At 42.9% G+C, this 22,433-nt stretch overlaps 2 protein-coding genes across 5 annotated transcripts in view; one reads left to right on the forward strand and one right to left on the reverse strand.

Annotated features, from left to right (window-relative positions):
• The window catches only part of tbc1d17 (TBC1 domain family, member 17), a 46,754-nt gene extending 27,426 nt beyond the window's left edge, over positions 1 to 19,328 (reverse strand). The window contains exons 1-8 of one of the 4 annotated variants that reach the window (XM_043679538.1): positions 18,386 to 19,328; positions 12,683 to 12,781; positions 11,897 to 11,971; positions 10,614 to 10,734; positions 8,405 to 8,615; positions 7,848 to 7,959; positions 5,031 to 5,204; positions 2,337 to 2,468 (exon numbers count right to left, since the gene is read on the reverse strand). In XM_043679538.1, the coding sequence (XP_043535473.1) occupies positions 2,337 to 2,468; positions 5,031 to 5,204; positions 7,848 to 7,959; positions 8,405 to 8,615; positions 10,614 to 10,734; positions 11,897 to 11,971; positions 12,683 to 12,781; positions 18,386 to 18,415 (954 nt within the window). In that variant the 5' untranslated portion in view covers positions 18,416 to 19,328. Of the gene's footprint in view, positions 1 to 2,336; positions 2,469 to 5,030; positions 5,205 to 7,847; positions 7,960 to 8,404; positions 8,616 to 10,613; positions 10,735 to 11,896; positions 11,972 to 12,682; positions 12,782 to 17,796; positions 18,019 to 18,245; positions 18,362 to 18,385 lie in introns of those variants that run through there. The other 3 variants (XM_043679537.1, XM_043679540.1, XM_043679539.1) reach the window with 3 other exon arrangements.
• A 118-nt stretch (positions 19,329 to 19,446) lies between these two features.
• The window catches only part of akt1s1 (AKT1 substrate 1 (proline-rich)), a 28,871-nt gene continuing 25,884 nt past the window's right edge, over positions 19,447 to 22,433 (forward strand). Inside the window, exon 1 of the mRNA XM_043679541.1 lies at positions 19,447 to 19,584. Within this exon, the coding sequence (XP_043535476.1) occupies positions 19,546 to 19,584 (39 nt within the window). The 5' untranslated portion in view covers positions 19,447 to 19,545. The remainder of the gene's footprint in view (positions 19,585 to 22,433) is intronic.

A 22,433-nucleotide genomic window follows, 5' to 3' on the forward strand; every position in this document is an offset into this window, starting at 1 on the left:
GGGCGGTTGGGTTGGTTGGTGCGGGTGTCCCAGAGGTGTTCTCTGAAACATTCCGCAAGTAGGCGACCTGTCTCCCCAATGTATAGGAGGCCACATCGGGTGCAGCGGATGCGGTAAATGATGTGTGTGGAGGTGCAGGTGAATTTTTGACGGATATGGAAGGATCCCTTGGGGCCTTGGAGGGAAGTGAGGGGGAAGGTGTTGGCCAGGTCCCGATGCTTGGCTAAACTGTGTTATCCGAACAAAATACTCCCCGCCCGTGTTGTTCGGATAATCGAGGTTCCTCTATACTTACCTTCAAATGGGAATAAATACTTAAAGGGGCGAAAAACACAAGGCAATGGAGGAGGAGCAAGGATTGGGTTCAATCATATAGTTCTCCCAGGGTGGGGGGCACAAAGGGCCTCCTGCTGTGCTGAATTAAACATGGACTTATTTTGTGATTAACATTTTTAAATGACAGCGGCAGAAAGTGAAAGGTTATACTTAAAGACATTGGATACTTCAAAAACTAACCTGTATAGGATTAAGCAGCACTGTGTGACGTCGTCTTAGATTGGGTGTGGTGGGGGGGGCAAAAAATAAAGCACCAGCAGAAGATTTCAAAATAAGGTAAGGAAAGTAAGAAACTGCAATTACAGTAAAATCCCCATGCCTGCGGATTTGGTTTCTGCAGTTTCAGTTAGGCCTGAAAATATTACATGGAACATTCCAGGAGGCTACCGGGGAGGTAAGTTTCCCATTCAAATGATAGGATTCGCTACTATCCGCGGTTTCGGGCATCCCGCAGTAGGTTTTGGAACGTACCACCCGTGGTTATGGGGGGAGGGGGGACACACAATATGATTATAGTACACTATGTAGATTGTGTTATATCTACTATATCTGTACTATTTATACAAATATAGTACATTTCACAACATCAATATGTCCCAGAATACCTCAGCCAACAAAGCACTTTTCAGTGGTGTGACTGTTGAAACATGACAATCAACATATCAACAGCACTGAGATAGATAACTAGACAATTTGTTCTGGCAGTGATGGTTGAGATTTAAGCCATTTGACAGAAGAATGTGGGGTGGATGGTGTTTGTGGCGAAGATAGGTGAAGACATTCTTTATGTATGAGGAGTTATGCTGAATAGTCTCAGTGTAAGGGAGTTTAAGAAAATATTTGCTTAAGTCCAGAAATGCATCTTAAACCAGTGACTGGCTGGTTCAGAGGAATGCATGCTGCTAGGAAGCCAATACAACTCCCCTGGCCACAAAGCTGATTTTAGTTTGAGCATTTTTCTGATTTGCAGTCCATCTACTACCCTGACTTTTTAAGCTCAATGAACAGGAGTGTTGACAGAGTAAAGCAGAAAACTTTCTGGCATATTATTAGCATCAAACAATCCCAGATACGTACAATACAGGATTAGATCCCAAGCAAAACTTCCTCTGCTCAAATTGAAAGTAAAGTTCCCTCAGCACCGTCCCCATTAACTAGGAGAGGTACAGTAATGGGTGAGATACAGGTTCCTCTACTCTCAAAACAGAGAGTAAAGGTGAATAAATGAATGATGATTTATGTTCACTTGTACTGTACAATGAACAACAGTTAAATACAGTGAAAAGGTTTGACTGTCACCACAATCTGGCACCATTTAACTTTTTATTCTTAAAATATTCAAAGCTGAAAGAGTCCCTCTTCATTCCAGCATGCATCCACAGCTGCTCCGCCAGACTCGCCAACGTCAATGTCACCACTCTTCAGGGGCCATCTCTTCATCGCTGGGCCCACCTCCCCAACGGGCCATTGATGCCAAGACCCCGTGCTGGACCTACATTCACCCAGCAACCAGAAGCCCCAGTTCTGGGCCACCTCTGATCTTTTTAAAAAAAAACTCTCTAGATCTATCAACCAGGATAGATAAAGCACGGGGTTAGATATAGAGTGAAGTTCCCTCTGCACTGTCCCCATAAAGAGTCAGAACAGGTGGCTACCATTCTCAGAGTTTTATGAAGCCATTTGAAGGTGATTGTGGTTCAAACACAACACTCAGCTTTTTTGAGTTGCTCTCTTACCATCTCCCACCTCTTCAGGGAATAAGTCTTCTACTTAGGTTAGCACCTAGTCACCAAATGAGAAAACTAGTCCCTCTTCCCCTCATTATCCAGTCTGCTCCTCTTAACTGAAAGTTGCTAACTTCAAAATGATTTTAGAAACTCCACTAAATTCCTGTTTTGCCGTGATTTATGTTGGCAAGCTATTGGATCATCTGAATTTCTACCTTGACTTCATTCCCCAGGAGGATATGAAAACATAAACTAATGAATGAATTCACCTACTCCTTTGAAAATCATCTTCTTCAATTCTTCCACCTCCTGAACTCTTCCTTCTGGGTCCAGATGTTTCTCCCACTCCTCAGCTGTTAGAGTCTCCTGCCTCTGTACAGTTGGTCGTAGCCCTAGATCAGCTTGCTGCAAAAGGTCAGAAAGATATTAAAATGGGATGAGTGAGGGAAAGCTCTCTTTACAACAAAATAAAGGGTGCAGTTGGGACATTTCTGCTTCTTCCCTTCCTGTACCATATCAGGATTTACTACACAGAAAGGGGTCATGCAGACCAACTAGGTAATCCCAGTGTTTATGTTCTGCATGAGCTTCCTCCCAGTTTGCTTCTCATTCCACTGACATAATCTTTTAATACCTTCTCTCTTATCTGTCATCTAAAATTAGTCAATGTTTAACTTCTCTTAGTAGTTGCATATACCATATTCTCACCACTCGGCAGCAAAAAGTCAAACTTTCCTTTTGATTTATGTCTGACTTTGGCATTCCCCATAAATGGAAACATCTTTCTCCATATCTGCTCTATCAAACCTCATCACAATTTAAAGCTGTCTATTGGACAACCTCTCACACTCCTCTGCCATTAAAAAAAAGGGCACACTGCACCTGGTCGGTTTTTCTGGAAGCCCGTGGAACAGAGTGGAGGCACGGAGTGGATTGGCTGAGGGCCCGAGCGGAGCGGTTGTTGGATTGGGGATTAGTGTGGGCAGTCAGTGGCTTGCTAGCCCAGTCAGACCACGTGGGGAAGCTCACTGTGTTAATCCATTGCATTGTAATGTTTATCTGTAATCTATTGTTTATCTGACTGGAATGTTTATCCTTTTAACTTTATTTTCTAATGTATACCTGAATCACTGTAAGGTAAATGTAACTCTCTTTTCTTTATTTCTCTATTTTGTATCTAAGATTTGTACCTAAGATGGCATTGTGAGGAGCCACAGTGTAAACGTTTCACTGTACTCCTGTACACCTGACAATAAACCGAACTCTCAAAACCTCTGGTACCATGCTTATAAATCCCATTGTACCTTCTCTATATTCTTTTATATAAATCTTTATAAAATGGGAGACCAGAACAGTCTTCCAGTGGTGTCACATTCACATGATCATCAAAACATTGAGAGGCTGCTCCTCCTTGAAATACACTAAGTCCAAATATGATTTGAATTGCTGCAAAAATACACACAAGGTAATGAAAATGGGTTAACATTTAGGCATGTATTCCGAACAAAGCTGAAGTTCGTGGAACCAAACCAATCACCACTAGATACTAAACAAGAGCAGAAACGTAGGCCTAGTCTTCACACTCCAGTCAACTGACACAGCCTCATAATTAACTAACAACTCATGACAACAGCTTTAGCATGGGACTTTCCCTAGTTTGATGACCTATAATTACTCACTGTCTCCAATGACTGAGCAGTCAGAGGGGAGAATGGTTACACAGAGAGCAGGTACAGTCTCTGCTGCTTTCCCTGGTGAATGTCAACTGCTGAAGCAATTGGGTGGAAGTCATTGTGAAAGTGTTGTGAGGGCCCTGCAGTAACATCAGTGGATATCCATTCAGTAATCCATGGTAGGAATTACTGAGTCTGGTTATACTTCTTAAAAAAATTGTTCATGGGACGTGGGCAACACTGGCCAGGCCAACATTTGTTGCCCAAGGCAGTTAGGGATAGAAAAAGTTTTGGTAATTTACCTTCTTGAACTGCAGCAATCCTTTTGGTACAGGGACACCCACAATGTTTGTACAGTGGGAGTTCCAGAATTTTGACCCAGCGACACTGAAAGAACAGTAATGTAGCTTCAAATCACGATGCTGAGTCACTTGGAGGGGAGCCTGCAGGAGGTAGTGCTCCCAGTCACCTGCTGCTCTTGTTCCTTTTTAGGTTACAGAAGTCATAGGTTGGGAAAGTACTATCAAGAGAAGCTTCGTGACTTGTAGGTGGTACACACTGCTGTCACGTGCATTTGAGGTGAAGTGAGTGAATGTTGAAGGTGGTGGATAAAGGTACCAATTAAATCGGGCTGCTTTGTCTTGGATGCTGTTGAGCTTAAGACTGTTGTTGGAGCAGCTAACTGGGGAGTATTCCATCACATTCTTTACCAGTGTCTTGTAGATGGTGAACAGAAATTGGAGAGACAGGATGTGAGTTTCATGCTGTCGGGTTTCTAGCCTCTGACCTGCTCTTACAGCCACAGCACTCACACGGTTCGTCCATTTCAGTTTCTGGTCGATGGCAGGCCCTGATTCTCTCTTGGAGATTGGCCATTGCTTGACACTTAAGTGGCAGATAATATATGCATCACATGGGAGCTCTTGCCTGGATGCCATACTTCCTTCATAGGGACACACTGCTGCAGTATTGGAAGAGTTGCAAATGGTCCTAAACACTGTGCATTCAGTGAATGTCCCACGTTGGGCCTTTTAATGGATGGAAGTATTGGGGAATCTGTGCAACACTATAAAGACTGCACTTACTTCAGCTAACACAGCTTTCAAACATTAACAAATTCAGTGGGCCATCACAGATTATATCAGCAAATACTACGTTTATGAAGGATACAAACAAAAAAGAAGTTGCGTGTTCACTCTTTAGCATGAAGAGTGAGCCAATAGAGGTATTTTGTCCATCCATCGTACATCCAGCAACACGTAACGCACCATCAGTGCAGAGGTTGGACACTTACACAAGTGATGACCTCAAAGCCTGGCTCGTCTTGCTGGTCCAAATCGAGGCCGCTCGCCATCTCGCGCAGTGGACGGTGACGGGACACATCCTGGGGTCGCAGGGCTCCACGCAGGAAGTTGGTCACCTTGGAGAAACTGCCAAAAGTGGCAGCATAAGGGTCCTGTATAAAGCGCTGGGGAAGGAGCAAGAAAAAACAGAGCTACACTCAGTAACACACATTTCACATGGACCGATAAGGCAGTGGAGAAGGCTATTCAGCCCATTATGCCTGGGGCAGTTCTTTGCAACTGGACTCTCTGGTGTAGAGTGGCAAGACTATGAATTGGTGAGAGAGAGAGATAAGAGCTTTAAAACTTAAGTGCTGATCTTCTATAAGATATAGGTTCGCTTGCCTGCAATTTAGCACTGCACTTCAAGTTACTGTTTTATGTCTTTGGTTAAACAAGCAAATCAAGGCCTCTGCTCCAGAGAAGGTACGATCAGCCAGTTAAGAAATTGTTTTAACTTTCTTTTTTATGTAACTGCCAGCTAGAAGAGTGATGAAGGCCACACTAGTATGAAGCGAGAGAGTTTGAGGGTTAGTGAAGAATGGTAAGAGGGGAAGGGAGATATTCTTTCCATTTTTCTCTCTCTATATTTAGCAGATCAGGAGTTGGAAAGCTTCATGGCATGGCTGACGTTTGAAAATATTCAAGACTGACAGCACAGGGAAAAGGTAAGCTCATCAATTAGGACCAGCAGCTAGCAAAGGGACAAGTGGGTGTCTTGGGTTAAGTAAGCCCATGTGAGCATCCAGTCTATTCTCAATGTTTAGATTAGAACTGATTAAAGCAAATGGAATAAAATAAAGTTTCCGGGCTACATTCGAAAAACTTTAAACTAGAGGAAGTTAAAAGGAGACAGAATAATTTCAGTGAGTCATGGTGAGGCAGTTTAGTCAAGTGACAGACACAGAACAGTACAGCACAGTACATGCCCTTCGGCCTTTGATGTTGTACCGACCTGTTATCCCACTCTAAGACCAACTAATCTACATACCCTTAATTTTACTATCATCCATGTGCCTATCCAAGAGTCACTTTATTGTCCCTAATGTCTGACTCTACCACCACTGCTGGCAGTGCATTCCATGCAGCCACTCTCTGTGTAAAGAACCTCCCTCTGACATCTCCCCTAAACCTTCCTCCAATCACCTTAAAATTATGCTCCCTCATGATAGACATTTTGGTCCTGGGAAAAAGCCTCTGGCTATTCACTCTATCTAAGCCTCACATCATCCTGTACACCTCTATCAAGTCACCTCCCACTCTTCTTTGCTCCAATGAGAAAAACCCTAGCTCCCTCAACTTTTCTTCATAAGCCATGCCCTCCAGTCCAGGCAGCATCCTGGTAAATCTCCTTTGCACCCTCTCTAAAGCTTCTACATCCTTCTGATAATGAGGAGACCAGAACTGAAAACAATATTCCAAGTGTGGTCTAACCAGGGCTCTATAGAGCTGCAGCATAACCTTGCAGATCTTAAACTCAATCCCCCTGCTCATGAAAGCCAACACACTATACGCTTTCTTAACAACCCAATCAACTTGGGTGGCAACTTTGAGGGATCTATGGACATGGACCCAAAGATCCCTCTGTCTGAAAAAGAGGGACCCTTTAAGCATCCAGGGTGACCATGTGTGCAGGAAGTATCTACAGCTACAAGAAATGTACACTTCAGATGTGGAGTTGTGGCTGAAGTCACTTGAGTATTCACAAGGATGAGAACATTGTGGACAGTATTGCGGGTAAACCATGCACAGGCAGAAGGGGAATAGGTAACTAACAAACAGAGTAAAAGCACCAGGCAGGTAAAACAGAAGCCCCATGGAGATATCTGCCTCTTTAACAGATTTTCCATTTTGGATACTACTTGTAGATGGTTTCATAGAATCCCTACAGCATAGAAGCAGACCATTCCACCCACTGAGTCCACACTGATCCTCTGAAGAGTACCCCAATCAGTGCTCCAGTTTCCTCCCACAGTCCAAAGATGTCCAGGCTGGGTGGAGTGACTGTGTTAAATTGCGTGTAATGTCCAGGGCTGTGCAGGCTAAGTGGGTCAGCCATAGGAAATGTAGCGTTACGGGGGTGGGGAGGATTTGTTAGTTGTGGTGGTGCGGTGGAAGAGTCTGGTTGGGATACTCTGGAGGATCGGTGTGGTCTTGTTGGGCCAAATGGCCTGTTTCCACACTGTAGGGATTCTATAAAAAGGATTCTACAAGTAACAGCTACGATATCTGAATGCACAGAGCATTCTTAATAAAGGACAGCAAATTAAACAGCACAAATCATTGTAAATGGGTATGATTTGACTGTGGTTAGAGATATGGCTGTGGGGTGAACAAGGCTAGGAAGTGAATATCCACAGGTCTTGTGCTTTTGCGGAGTTACACGCTCCCCGAGAATGTGGGGAACATCTTGCTTCTGTTGCAATGCCTCAGCCAGAGTTAGCTTGCCAACAATCAGCACCTTTTGGTACATATTGTTGCGACCGCTTGAAATTTGGCATTTTGTTGAGTGCAAGGTGAAGTTATCCGGCAGCACGTTTCCCTTTCCAGCAACGTAAAAACATGCTGATGAGTAATAAATTTAACAAAATGGTTTATTTTTAATGAAGAAACGATGTCTATGTAATAATGGTATTTTATGGACGATCCAATCCACAAGTGCTGAGAATTCTCTCCGCTATTCTGAAAGGTCTCATTGAACACATATTGATTAATCCACCGCAAGGGAGATAAAAAAAAAACAACCAAGCAGATATATTGCTACTCACTGACACTAGGTCTGATGAATGTTCATCGAATAGCTGCAACTCGTCAAAGGACTGGGATAAGGCATGAGAGTCATGAGAATAGACCAGATAAAGACGAGGGTCCTTCTTGGAACTGCCAAAAAACAGAACCAATAAATATTATTGAAAAACAACGAGAGCAAGCCTGCATTGTGTACAATCAAAACCAAGATTCACAGCCAATTCTGGCAGTAATTATGAAGAATCATTGGGCACAGTGCTGGAACTATTGGTAACCATCAGATAACATGAAAAGCAACAGCTGATTGTTACCAGAGTGGGCATCTCTGAAGCGCCAACCTGATCAATTTTCTTTTCTCCCTATTCCAAAGTGTTGCTCTATTCAGTGAATATCAAAATAGATGTCAATGCTACCGAATGAATGTAGCAGCACTGAGGATAGAAAGAAATGGCAGAATAAAGAAGAAGTGACTTATACATGTTATGGAACTATTTCATTGCTAGGCTGACTTCTGCACTTTACTGCCAGGACAAGCACTCCAATCACTCTCAGTGCAAGGGAGGAGTTATATACTCACGTGGCCAGCACAACATATTTACAGAGGCACTTCAATAAAGCTCTGGTACCGCCACCGTGGAAATGAAGGGCTGGGAAGGAGACTCCTTCTTTGGTGATGAAGATGAGGTACGACCAACCCAGGCCAGGCTTGTTTTTCCGGATGGACTTGAGCTCACACAGACTGAGAGAGAATGCCCACTTGCTGTTAGCTGTGGAACACTGGGTGGCAGCTGAAGGGCAAACAAAAAGAAAACACCACACTCAACCAAGAGTGACCCACTGAACAAAAACAAAGCAGCAGTCAAGGAACCACTCAGCTCATGGAGTCAATTCTAGCACAACACATGTGTAACTTATCTTTGGTCAGTACTGTTGCCTCATTCTCTGAAGACAGAGCTCTATGGGTTGCTGCTGTCTAATCACACAAGTGGTCTTCTTTTATGTAAGGTCACAAGTGAGAACTGTTTGAAGGCTATTTGCCCCATGGAGGCTCACAGCTCCGACCATTCAGACTTTAACACTGCCCTCTAATGCAGATGGGTTACTGGACCAAACTTAGTACGTGGAATTGTGCTAATTACAACTCTAGAGAAAGAAAAAGAACATCACTTTCAATAGAGGGTGTATCTTCAAGCAGAATGCCATGTAGGCATTAAGGGAGGCAATGGCCTAGCGGTATTATTGTCAGACTATTAATCCTGAGACCCAGGTAATGGCCAGGGGATCCGGGTTCAAATCCTGCCAAGGCAAATGACTTTGTTATTGAATTCAATAACAAAAAGTCTAGAATTAAGAGTCTAATGATGTCCACAAAACTGCTGCCGATTTTCAGTAAAACCCATTTGGTTCCTTAATGTCGTCCTTACCCAGTCTGGCTAATGAGAGATTCCAGACCCACAGCAATTTGTGTGACTCTTAACTGCCCTCTGGGCAATTAGGGATGGGGAATAAAATGCTGGCCGAGATTGTGGGCCCCCCCCCCCCGCCACCATTCAGTGAATGAATTAAAAAGAGGAGTTAGTGAATATGTCAGCTACTTCACAGAACACATCCAATATATGTTCATAATTTAAAATACAGTTTACTGGGTCTCAACAAGCATATCACAAGTATTCTCCACACATGCAAGAACCAAAATAGGAATACAGCCTCACAGAATATCCTAATCCTGTTTTCTAGTGCGCGTGGAGCCATTTGAACTGTGGTTAATTCTACTGGCAGAGAGATTTACAGGTTTGTGTAATTCAATTACATTCTCCCTACCACCTACATACAACACGGTCTATTTACAATTACCGGAGTTAATTATAGGGAGCGCTTTGAAACTTCCACCTGACATGTGGAGATAATTAAATAAGAACATATTGTTATCAATCTCTTTCATCTAATGGGGGCTGGTGCATTTTTAAACAGAATATCCAACAGATCTGCACTTTAAGGATTTATCAGATATCCATATCTGTATAAGTAACCTTCAAAAAAACACACAAACTTTAAAATGAATAGATTGCACTGGCAATCACACCTTAACTTGCTGCTGCCTGTAAAATTGACAAAAACCTATGCCCTCACTAAAAATGATATATATAATTTCCTCAGAACAGGATTTTCACATGTGGTTTCCATTCTAACACAGCTCTCAGAAGGTTACACTTCCTGTTTCTGGTAAGAACTTCCCCATGGTACATTTTGCCCTAATCTCATAAAAAAAAATCCTGTGGGTTTATCTGTAAGTTTAAGGGAGATTTAATATAGTTGCTTCAAATTGTGAAGGGCTTTGGTTAGTCAAGGAGAAATTAATGCCAGTTCTCCCAATGGAAGTGAGAGGAGGAAGATTGAAGAAAATTGGCAAAACAAACAAAGGGGAGATGGGGCACTTTTAAACACAGCAAGGTGCAATGATCTGGCACAAACTTTCTGAAAGGGTGGTGGAAGCAGTTTTGATGGTAATTTTCAAAAGGAAATTGGATACATTTGTGAAGGAGGAAAAAAGCAGGAAAGACAAACTGGTTATACATGCAGAAGGAAGGTACATGTGTAGTTGACAGAATAGCCTTGGGTACTTGAAATGGAGCTCAGATATATCATTGGAACACCATACCCAAAGATTGCTGTACTTGATGGTGGTACTTAATGCTTGGTGTCAACACTTTATGTTGACCAGAATAAGATATATACAAAAAAGCAAAATGAATACATTACAGTAATAAGCAGACATCATCTCTCACCACGCATATCCTCCAGTGGACGTGTCCTAGACCCTACTGTGCTGATAACAGCCCAATCAGGTTCGTAACCTGGGTCAAACATGTCCTCCTCAGTATGACTGGCCCCATTCATACTGGAATCCTGGAAAAGAACAGGGAAAAGAGCGAGAACAAGAACAAGTAAATGAAACCATCTAACATGGCTCCTAGCCAGGATCATAAGAACTAAGCTGCACTCTCTTCAAGAGGATCTTGTGATGGAGTGGGCAGTGCCCTGCTGCTGGGTAATAAATTCTGGATTGAAGTCGCACCTCAGGACGTGATGGCAAAGGAAGGTGTGTCCTAAAGCAGGCAAACATGTTCATAAGAAATCTGACTACCCTCCTGATATGTCCGGCAGACCAAAAGAGCAGGAGGATTTCCTAATCAGCCAGAACTCTACAGTAACAGCAGAACAGGCTCCCTCTATTGAAAGAGTGCACATGCAGGTCGCTGCCATCAATGGGGAATGTTGACAGTGGAGGTTCAGAGATGGCAATGCTATTGAATGTCAAGGGTCAACAGATTCTCTCTCGCTGGAAATAGTCATTGCCTGGCATGCGTATGATTGAAATTTATTTGCCACTTTTCAGCGCAAGTCTGGATATTGTTCAGGTTTTGCTGCATTTGGACATAGACTGTTTCCATATCTGGAGTTGTAAGTTGTGCAATCGTTGGCGAACATCCCCACTTCTGACCTTGAGATGGAGGGGAAGTCATTGATGAAGCAGCTGAAAATGGTTGGGCCTAAGACACTACCCTGAGGGAGTGCTGCAGAGATATGGTGGAGCTGAGATGACTGACCTCCAACAACCACAAACATGTTCCTATGTTCTAGGTACAACCCCAACCAGCAGAGAGTTTTCATCTGATTCGGGGAGTTAATGGAGGCAGATTCACCAAGGCATTCAAACAGAAATTGGATCATTATCGGAAAAGGAACATTTCAAAGGGTTGCGAAGGAAAGGCAGGGGAGAGGGACGAGCTGAGACTCGCTTACAGAGATCCAGCATGTGTATGATGGGCTGAATGGAAACCATTCCATTGAGTCATGTTGCCTCCAAACTTCTTTCTCTCTTTACCTTCCTTTAATGCTTTTATTTTGAAAAAAGGGGAGTCAATGTTTATTGAGGATGTTGGAAAGCGAGGATACAATCAGATCAGCTTGAATGGCAAAGCAGGCTGGATGGCATAGCTCCTATTTTTAATGTGTTTCTATTCAACTCAACAGGCTTGGACTGCCCACATGGTTCCAGGAGAATTACCTTTTTTGAATACAGGAATTGAGGGTGCTCTCCGCTCTCACTGAGTGGAGTCCACTCCATCACAGTATCAGGACCCTGTGGGAAAAAAAAATATAACTATTAGAACAAGTTTAAAATGCCTTCACGCCAGTTTCAATGATAAGGTCCTCCGTTATTCCCGTACACAGAATTGTAACAACCTGAAAGGAGACCTTTCACCCCAAAGAGTCCAGCCTAGCCCTTTGAAAAAGCTGTCCAAATTGGACGCACACTCCACCAGTTTTCCTCAGAACAGTGCAAACTGCTGAGGAGACCAGTGCTGTATTCTCTAGAGTCAAGAAGGAGAGAGAACCTCAATGAGACTTACAGAATTGTCATAGGGTTCAACAGGACATGGATAGGAGGCTCCCTGTAGTAGGGGTAGTGGTGTTAGATCCAGATGCCACAGTATCAGAATAAGAGGCAAACTACTCAGGAATGAGAGGAGGAAGAATCTCTTACTCAGAGGGTCATGAATCATTGAACCAGGAGGAATGAGGACGCTCAGGTCATTGAATGTGTTCAAGACGGAGTTCGATAGATTTCTACACACTAGTGATGTTATGTGGTATGGTGTTGGTGCAGGAAAGTGGAATTGTGGCAGATGATCAGCCAATATGTAGAAAGACAGAGCAGATTTGAAGGGCTGAATGGCCTACTCCAGCTCCTATTTGCTTAAAGTTGTCCGTGTTGCAATGTTTTGCCAAGTCTGTCAACGACTGGAATTTTCAGCACTTTGTTCAGAATGCATACAACACAGATCCTCACCTTCTCGAGGATCCGGATCACCCCGGGGATCAGTGTATCGTGGTCATTATTCCGTTTTGTGCTTGTGTGCAGAAACACACTCTCTTTCTCAAAGACGACCTGCAAGATAAAAGTCATAACCATGGCCACAGCCCGTCCAAGGCATCTGGTATGCAACATGTATGCATAACATCTCACGTGGAGTGCTATAAGTCAAGAATGCACAGCACTCTGTTCTACCTCCTTGGATTAAGTAATTGATCCCTGGTAATCAAGCCAATTTACATAAATATAGCAAGGTAAGAAAAGCTACCAATCACCATGCAACAAAAACTAACTTCTCAGTAATCAACATTGATCCTGCAACACAACCCAGAGAAGGAGTTCAAATCCCAGCTTTCAACTCTTTGAGAATGTGAATTTGTCAATGCCTTCCACTCTCAGGACCAGGCCCGGAGACAGGTCCCAAATCCCCCTCAGCCTCATTGGAATTGCGTTGCTGGAACTGTCCATGAGTTGTATACATGATTCGGAGATGCCGGTGTTAGACTGGGGTGTACAAAGTTAAAAATCACACAACACCAGGTTATAGTCCAACAAGTTTAATTGGAAGCACACTAGCTTTCGGAGTGACGCTCCTTCATCAAGTGATTGTCAATCACCTGATGAAGGAGCGTCACTCCGAAAGCTAGTGTGCTTCCAATTAAACTTGTTGGACTATAACCTGGTGTTGTGTGATTTTTAACTATGAGTTGTATAGTTATCTAAGCCAATAAGCCCCCGTGCCAAGAAATAACATCAAGAAAGCAAAAACACAACTACTGTAAATACAAACAACAACCTGAAATATTGGTTCCTGGTTCCCAACAAGACCCTTTGTATATGGCTAAAACCAAACATTTTCCAAACTAAATAATCAAACCAAACAATCTCACTGTATCAGATCAGCCATTTTGTACTATGGTTCTCATATTACTGGTAATAACGGAATGTTTCCCAAAAAGGTTCAACACAGCACTGACAAGGTAATAGGCCAATTTGCTCGATATGGAGGTGTTGCTTGGTTCTCAATCCAGAGCTTTACACTATACAAAGACATACAACAAACTATGAAGTAAATCTCTCTCCTGTTACCCCTTCTCTACATCCCAATCCATCGCTGGATAAAGTGACCTTCATGAGAGTGACTACAGTCCACTGACATGTAAAATATGCTGTCAATAAACCCTCTAATTATAACTGATCTTGCTCTATACAAAAGTGGTTGTACTGACACCATATGGACTGCAACAATTCAAAACAGTAGCTCATCACCACCTTCCTAAGGGCAATTAAGACGGAAAAACAAATGCCAACCCAGTGGTCGACATCACACCCCATGAATTTCACTTTTTAAATATTTGGGCTTATCTAAGGCCAAATATGTTTTCCCTTCCTTCTTATAGGGTGATCAGCAATGCTGAGGAACAGGCCTATCATCAAATACCAGAAGCCATCTTTCATGTATGTATTCAGCTATTACAGAGGCACAGATAGATTGAATAGTCAGAGACTTTTTCCCAGGGTGGAAATGTCTATCACGAGGGGGCACAATTTTAAGATAATTGGAGGAAGCTTTAGGGGAGATGTCAAAGGTAGGTTCTTTACACAGAGAGTGGTGGGTGTGTGGAATGCATTGCCAGCTGTGGCAGTAGAGTACGATAAAAGGCTGGCACAACATAGAGGGCCAAAGGGCCTGTACTGTACTGTGCTATGTTCTATTATCCATGGGGACAGTTACCACTTTGCCTATTCAACACTCACTAGCCAACTCACTGAATCAGCAACTCCCTGCACTTCCTCCCTTGCCAGACCCCAGTGTAATCCAGACAAGGCCAACTTTGACTTCCCTGTTGCTGCACCAGCTGAGGTCCAACCAATTGCGTATGGCCAGGTAATGTAAGGCAAGGACCTTTACACACTTCTGTCACTCACTTTCCCAGGGAATGGTGCATTTACCCTCTGTGCCTTCGAGAAATGCCCAGGATTGTATTGCGGGCAGAATACAGTCGACGTGCTGAAATGGACAGGGAGTAGAAACAAATACCTGTCCTCTCAGCAGAGTTGTAGGTATCGAAGTTCATAGGTTTGAATATAAGGTCAAATGTGAATTCAATTTAATGTACAGAACGGGATGTCTATCTTGAACATGACCTTTGGTTCAGAGTGCCTACATGACTTACAGAGGAAGTTTTCAAAAAAGGAGGAAGAATTACAGGTCCCTTTTAGTAGCAATTTCACACAAAGAACAACATTGCAGTTGCTTGCTTACAAAAAAAACAGATAATCGAGTTCAGCTTATATGATCCCATTATCACACGGTTCACCAATGGAGTTGTGACTAGTTACAATGATCATTGTGTATTTGTCCACAGTAGAACAGATTAGGAGATGGGGTACTTTGCAAATCATGGAATTCCAATCCACTTATCCCCGTGACATTCCACTCATCACAATGTCTCAAACCTGACCACCATCCTGAAGGCACAAGTCAGGAGTGCAATGGAATATTCTCCACTTGCCCGGATGAGTACAGCTCCAATAACACTCAAGAAACTTGACACCATCCAGGTCAAAGCTGCCCACTTGACTGACACCACATCCACAAACACCCACTTCCTTCACCATCAATGCTCCTCAGTAGCAGCAGCATAAGGGCATAAGACATAAGGCACAAGCTGAATTAGGCCATTCATCCCATCAGGTCTGCTCTGCCATTCAATCAGGGCTGACAGGTTTCTCAACCCCCTTCTCTAGCCTTCTCTCCATAATCCTAGATCCCCTTACTAATCAAGGATCTGTCTGTCTTAAATATACCCAATGACTTGGCCTCCACAGCTTTCTCTGGCAATGTGTTCCACAGATTCACCACATTCTGGCTGACGAAATTCCTCCTCAATTCAGTTCTAAAGTGTTGGCCCTTTACTCTGAGGCTGTGTCCTTGGATCCTCATCTCTCCTATTAGAAAGATCTTTTCCATGTCAACTCTATCCAAGTTACTCAGTATTCTGTAAGTTTCAATGTGATCCCTCCCTCATCCTTCTAAATTCCACTGAGTACAGACCCAGAGTCCTCAACTGCTCCTCGTATGAAAGCCCTTCATCCCTGGTATCATTCTTGTAAACTTCCTCCAGATCCCCCTCCAACACCAGCACATCCTTCCTTAGATTCAGGGCCCAAAACAACTCCCAATATTCCAAATGTAGTCTGACAACAGCATTATGCAGCTTCAGGGATACATCCCTGTTCTTGTACTCTAGCCCTCAAAATTATTGCAAACATAACATTCCCCTTCCTAACTGGGAATTGAACCTGCATGTTAGCTTTGACATAATCCTGATCTAGGACTCCAAAGTCCCTTTGTGCTTCAGATTTCCAAAGCCTTTCCCCATTTAGAAAATAGACTATGCCTCTATATTTCCTACCAAAGTGCATAGCTTTACACTTTCCCACACTGTATTCCAACTGCCACTTATTTACCCACTTTCCTAACCTGCCCAAGTCTTTCTACAACCTTCCTCAAGACCACCTGCCCCTTCACCTTTCTTTCAGTCATCTGAAAACTAGCAACAATGCCCTCAGTTCCTTCATCCAGTTTGTGAATCTATAAACATGAATAGTTGTGGTCCCAGTAAACCTGCAGAACTCCACTTGTCACCAGCTGCCATCCTGAAAAAGATCCCTTTATCCCCACTGTCTGCCTTCTGCCAGTCAGCCAAGCCTCTGTCCATGCCAGAACCTTGCCCCTAACACTATGGGCTCTTATTTAGCAGCCTCCTGAGTGGCACCTTGTCAAAGGCCTCTGGAAATCCAAATAGATCCAAATAGTCCACTGGCTTTTCTTTGTTTGACTTGCTCATTATTTCCTCTATTATTTGTCAAGCATGATTTCCCCTTGATATGATGCTCTGTAGCACACTACTAAGTTTCTTTGGATAGCGTTTTCCAAACCCACAACTATTACTATCGAGAAGGACAAGGGCAGCAGAATAATGGGAACATTACCACCCACAAGATCGCCCATCATTCCCCCAAATCACTCACCATCCTGACTTGGAAACAAATCACCGCTGCTTTAGTGTCACTGAGTCAAACATCCTGGGGAATTCCATCCTCATGGCACTGTGGGTGTACTTACAACAAATGGACTGCTGAGGTACAGGAAGGCAACTCACTGCCATCTTCTCAAGGATGGACAATAAATACTGGCCCAATCAGCAATACCCCCATCCATGAATTCACTTTAAAAAACCTCACATATACACTGAAAGGGATGTTTCTAGTTTGTGCATCCTATTTCTAAGAGAATGAACCAATACTAAATGCTTTGACTGTCTCCTAGGGAGCCTGTGCCATAGGTTGACCATTTACTCACTAAAATATTGTTTTCACTGACCAATATGCAAATTTACACCCTTTAAGTGCAGGCCAAGATTTCCAGCTCTCAGTGAAACAGATTGTCACGGTCTCCATTTAAATTCTGGACTATTTGTTAAATGCATACTTCTGTCAAAAACAAAAGGATTTCCTGAAAATATACAAGATAATAAAGCTACAATCAAACTGGGATTCATGACCACACACACAAAATTATAATATGGAATCAACATAAACAAGAAAGAAGTGTACAAATCATCCTTTTGCTGGTTTTCCCTTTAATGTAATACAAAGTATCTGGTCTACTAATAGGATGCAGCCGTTTGAGTGTATCCGTTACTGTCTCATCACAACAACATTTCACAATTCCAAAGATCACAAGAGAAATTATATACTCAGAGACCCACAAGGGTAAACTCCACATATAACTCACCGCTACATACAAGGACGGTTCCTAACATTAAGATTGCAACTGCACGTACACTAGGGTTAACTATTCAGCTCAGTAACCAACTCTCACTTTAACTACAGGTATACTTACCAATATATTCTCTACACAGAAAAATACATTCTGAAAGTGACAAACTTAATAACACATGCAAACTTGACATTATTTCACATAAATTTACAGTTGGTGCAAATATTCATGAAAATAGAATCAATCCTTTATTATATAAATATGTATTGCTGCAAAACAATATAGACAGTTAAATTAATACCTGCAATGCTTTGAAAGTGATAACCTTCCTCAGTGTTTTGGTAAACTACAGTATATGATGAACAAGTGAATATTTTGTAACTCTCTACAGGTCTCCCCATGCTTCACTGTAGCACATGAATTATAATGAACATATTTCCCTGTAGTTCTCAACAGGTGATCCTTCCCAACACTGTAGCACTCCTGTTTTTCACAGTATGAAGAATGAGTTATTATCTTGTGACTCTCTTTTGATGATTACATTCCACACTGTACAGTGTCCCTAAACTAAAAGCATAAAAACAAATTACGACCTTATAATTCTCCACTGAAGACAACATCTCACACTATGTGAAAGTATTACGCTACTGCAGGATTTAAGGAACAAAATATCACATTTCAATACTCTGTAAGTAACCACATCTCATACTGCATACATTGTACTATAAGGTGCAAGGGATGACTTATTACCTTGTGGCTCTCTGCTGCCGGCCTCATCTCAAACCACATTCCAATGACTATGTACTAGAGGGTGTAAGGACTCTCTACGTATGAACACATCATCCCACGCCACTGTACAATACAACATGATATAAGAAATGAGTTATTACCTTGTGACTCTCTGGAGATGATCCCATCATTTTACTTCAACTCGTCTCAAAACAAATCCCTTTACATCATTTCCGGATCGTGCTTATTTCTTACTGGCTGTTAGTTGGCTCTACTACTATTAGGGGGGAGGAGGTATTGAGTCAGGATACGACGGCATCCTCCCAAGTTTTCATTGTCCAACTCTTCTTTAAAAAAAAGTTTTTTAAACACTTTCCTATTTTTAGGAGTCGGGTTTGTGGATAAACTTCCAAGTTCAAGGTTATATTTTAGCTCGTTGGCTGACGTCAGTATCTTATGACTTGGCTGTTGCTGGTGGCCAATAAATTATTGTGACAAGTCTGGATTTAATTTGAAAAATGTTACAGAAGCCAGATCATCTTGTGCAATGTTATCCTCCTGACTCTGTAAAGCACGGAGTCCCCGACATTATCCATTGAACGGTTTTGGCTGAACTCCCTGCCTCTTTCTTTCAGACGTTACATGAAACAACAACATAAAACAAATTAATTGGAGGAGCTCCCTCCCCGGCGCCATCTTTGTGAGGGGAACTGTTATGTTTTGTAGGGAAGGAGAAAGTCGTGCTAAAGTTCAACGTTTCATCCCCTTCCCCTTTGCTATTTTCTTTTTGGTGGTGCAACACTCGAATCCCCTTCCGTTTTTGTTTCTCTCCCAGTCGCTGCAGGCCCCGAAGTTGCAGTTTAAACCGAGCTCGGCGTGTTGCTATGGCCCGCCGCCATCTTAATGCGGGGCACGTTCCCTCCCGCGAGCACCGTGTCCCAGCCGCTCCACATTGCCTCCCGGTCGAGGTGAGGGACGGGGTTGAACACGAGGCGATGGAATGGAACTGAGCACGCAGTCATTGGTACGGATCCCCCCCCGAAAACGTTTGAAGCCCCTCAATGTTCGGAGTAAACAAATGCCGGCCATCTTTGTTCGGGGATGGTCGCCATGTTTGTGCGTGTTCGGTGCGCGGTGACGTCAACTAATTTTTATCGTTCTACTTTTTCAAATTAAAAGATGACGATCGTTTCCACTTGCTGTTTGAAGCTATATTCTACGCGGGGAATGAGCTAAAATGCAAGAGTATGGTTTTCTAAACGCGTTAGCGTCTGACGGAGAGGAGGGTGACGTGATGACATAAGAAGGCGACAAAGTGCGCATGCGGCTCTGGCTCTGGGAAGGTTGGAGGGAGACACAGGTAAGGAGTGTGTGTGACTGTGCGGGGGTTCTCTCAGCTGGCCTCCTGTCAGTTAATGCCCCTTTCTCCTGCCCCATATTTGCCCTCTTTAATTGCATCTTCTCATCCCCGCCTCTTGTTTTTGCTTGCACCTTCTGTGTTAGCTCCCTCAGGACCCTCTCCCTCCTCTTCATTGAGGGGCTGTCTCTCCAAGCTTCTCCCATTGCTTTGTTTCTGCACCTGAGGTTGTTGTTATTAACCTGCCTGACCCAACCCTGCTCTGGTCATGGAGATGGGTTTGTACTGATCTGCCTGACCCTGCTCTTCTCATGGAGATGGGTTTGTACTGATCTGCCTGACCCTGCTCTGGTCTTGGAGAAGGTGGTTGCTGTGTGTTACAAGGGGCACTATCCTTAACCAGCCCTCTGTGTTCCGAGTTGGCATTACACTGGTCTTGTCTTTGTGCCTGTTCATTTTGCTTTATCTGACTTGAGTGGAAGATTTATTCTGCTGCATGAGCTGTTGTTTTTTTTTAAAGGGAGTTTTTTACAAGCCTTTCCTCAGCAAGGTTGCACTCTGGGGTGCTGCAGGTTGAGGTGTGGTCTTTTGGGTGCAATATTAAACTAAAGCCCTGTCTGTCCTTTCAAGTAGTAGTGATGGCTCCCATGGCAATATGCTGAAGATGCTCAAGATCACTGGTGTCCGACCCAGTGTTCATCCCTCAATCAAACCCACTCAATAGATTGGTTATCCGATCATTTACATGTATCGGAACTTACTGCTTTTAAGTTAACTGTGGTTTCCCCTGTGTTACAGCGCAGGTTACACTTCAACAGCATCTACTTATAAAGTGCTTTTGGAGACTATGAAAGCTGGTGTATTAATCCAAGTATTTCTCCTCTTCCACATGTGAATTAGAAGCTATTAGAGCACACTGAATTGAACGCAAGATCTCTGCTGACATGTCAGTGTAGCCTTAAGCTTATTAACAGAGGTACAATCTTGTCTTTTGTGTAAATTGTTAATCTGAAGCCATGTCTGTTTGCTTGTGAGAATGTAAAAGGTGCTATTGCCCTATTGTGTGGTGGGAGGTTCATCTGGTATCTCGTATAAATTTCTGGAAGTCCAACAAAAATGTACACTTCTGTAGTGCCTTTCAGAGCATCATCCTAACTGAGCCACCCATGAAGTTTCACTGTCCTAATGTGCAAACTAGGACAGCCAATTTGTGCACAGCAAGCTCCCAGAATCAGCAATGTATGAATAGCCAGATAAGCTGTCTTAAGGATGGTAATTGAGCGATGATTAATGACCAGGAGACTAGAGAGACCTCTTGCCCCTTTTATTTTGACTGATGAAGGTTCTCTATCAGAGGATAGCTAGGGGTCTTTGTTTAATATCTTCCTGGATAGCAATGATCATAATTAGTGCAGCCAGTCTCTCAATTGCACAGGGAGTATTAACTAAAGCTGTGAGCTCCAGTCTGGAATTTTGGGATTTGAACCCACAACCACGGCCACCCACAGAGCCAAGATTGGCATGATCTTTAGCAGCTTTGTTCCATATAATATTTGGAAGCATGTTATGTCTCGGCTTGGTTATGTAGATGAAGTTTCACATTAAAGCTCTCACCTAATAATTATTTCTGAATTGTGGATTTGTACTAAATATATTGACGTCTTTGAGTCTGCAAACGATGTCATTGCTTTCAGAATAGTCGTTTCGACTTCCTCGCTTCTTCCAACCCTTGCCAAACAAAGGATGCTGCTGTTTTATTTTGCAAATGGTCTTGTGAAGAGGGATTTATAATAGTTAGATCGAAAGGACAATGTGGTGCAAAAATGCCATTTTGAAGAGATGATCTTGCTCTGTACCATTATAAAGGTAACATGTGGATAGTGTAATACCTGGGACCTGCTAAAGGCAGAGTTATCTTAGCTTCTACAAATTGTTGGTTGGACCCCAGTTGGAATATTGTGGTCAGTTTTAGACACCTGGACTTTGGAAAGATAAAGCAGAGGAGGGAATGAAGATATTAAACTGGCGCTAGAGCTGAAAGATTTATTTATTTATTTAAAAATTCCCCATAATAATATTGGAGTTGTTCACTTTCAAGAACAGATTAAGGGAATATTTTTGCAGATTGTCAAAGCAATTCAAGATTCTGAACAAAAAGTGCTTGTAGTGACAGAAGGTTGAGTAAGCACTCTTTTTTTTAAAAAAAAACAATCTCTCAAAATGATCCAGAGACTGAGACAAATCTGTTTTGCCTGTTGGTTTTGGAATGCACTTGAGCATCTATTTTGGTTGCTGTCTGTGCACTGGTGATGCTGATGGAATACTGAACGTAGGGCTGGAAGAGGCTTCTGCGACATGAGCATTGGTATAGACTGTTTGACTACACCTCCATCCGCCATGACCAGGGCCTCCAAGCCCTCCGCCTGAATTGCTGTGCTCTTCCAGCACCACTGATCCAGAATCTGGTTTCCAGCATCTGCAGTCATTGTTTTTACCTGTTTGAGCTGAATGACTTGTTCCTGTGTGAAAAGATTGAGTGCATGTGAAAATGCTGTCATTCTTAATTCAACCTTCAGTGAAGGGGGTGAGGGGTACTCAACGACAGAACTGTCAATCAAAGGATTCTATAGCTGCTCAGTCATTCGCACATGATTTGGAATATTTTGCAAATTTTAAAGGATATAGAAGTAGGGCAGGAGAATGGAGTTGATGTTAAAATCAAGCATACTAAATGATGGTGCATACTGGAGGAGGCAATGTAACCTTTAATTTGTTCAGAGACTGAGCATATTGGCTAGGTCAGCATTTATTGTCATCTCTAATTGCCCCCTTAGTTGGTGGTGAGCTGCTGC

The sequence above is a fragment of the Chiloscyllium plagiosum genome, chromosome 39 (genome assembly GCF_004010195.1).
Source record: "Chiloscyllium plagiosum isolate BGI_BamShark_2017 chromosome 39, ASM401019v2, whole genome shotgun sequence".
Classification (NCBI taxonomy): Eukaryota; Metazoa; Chordata; class Chondrichthyes; order Orectolobiformes; family Hemiscylliidae; genus Chiloscyllium; species Chiloscyllium plagiosum.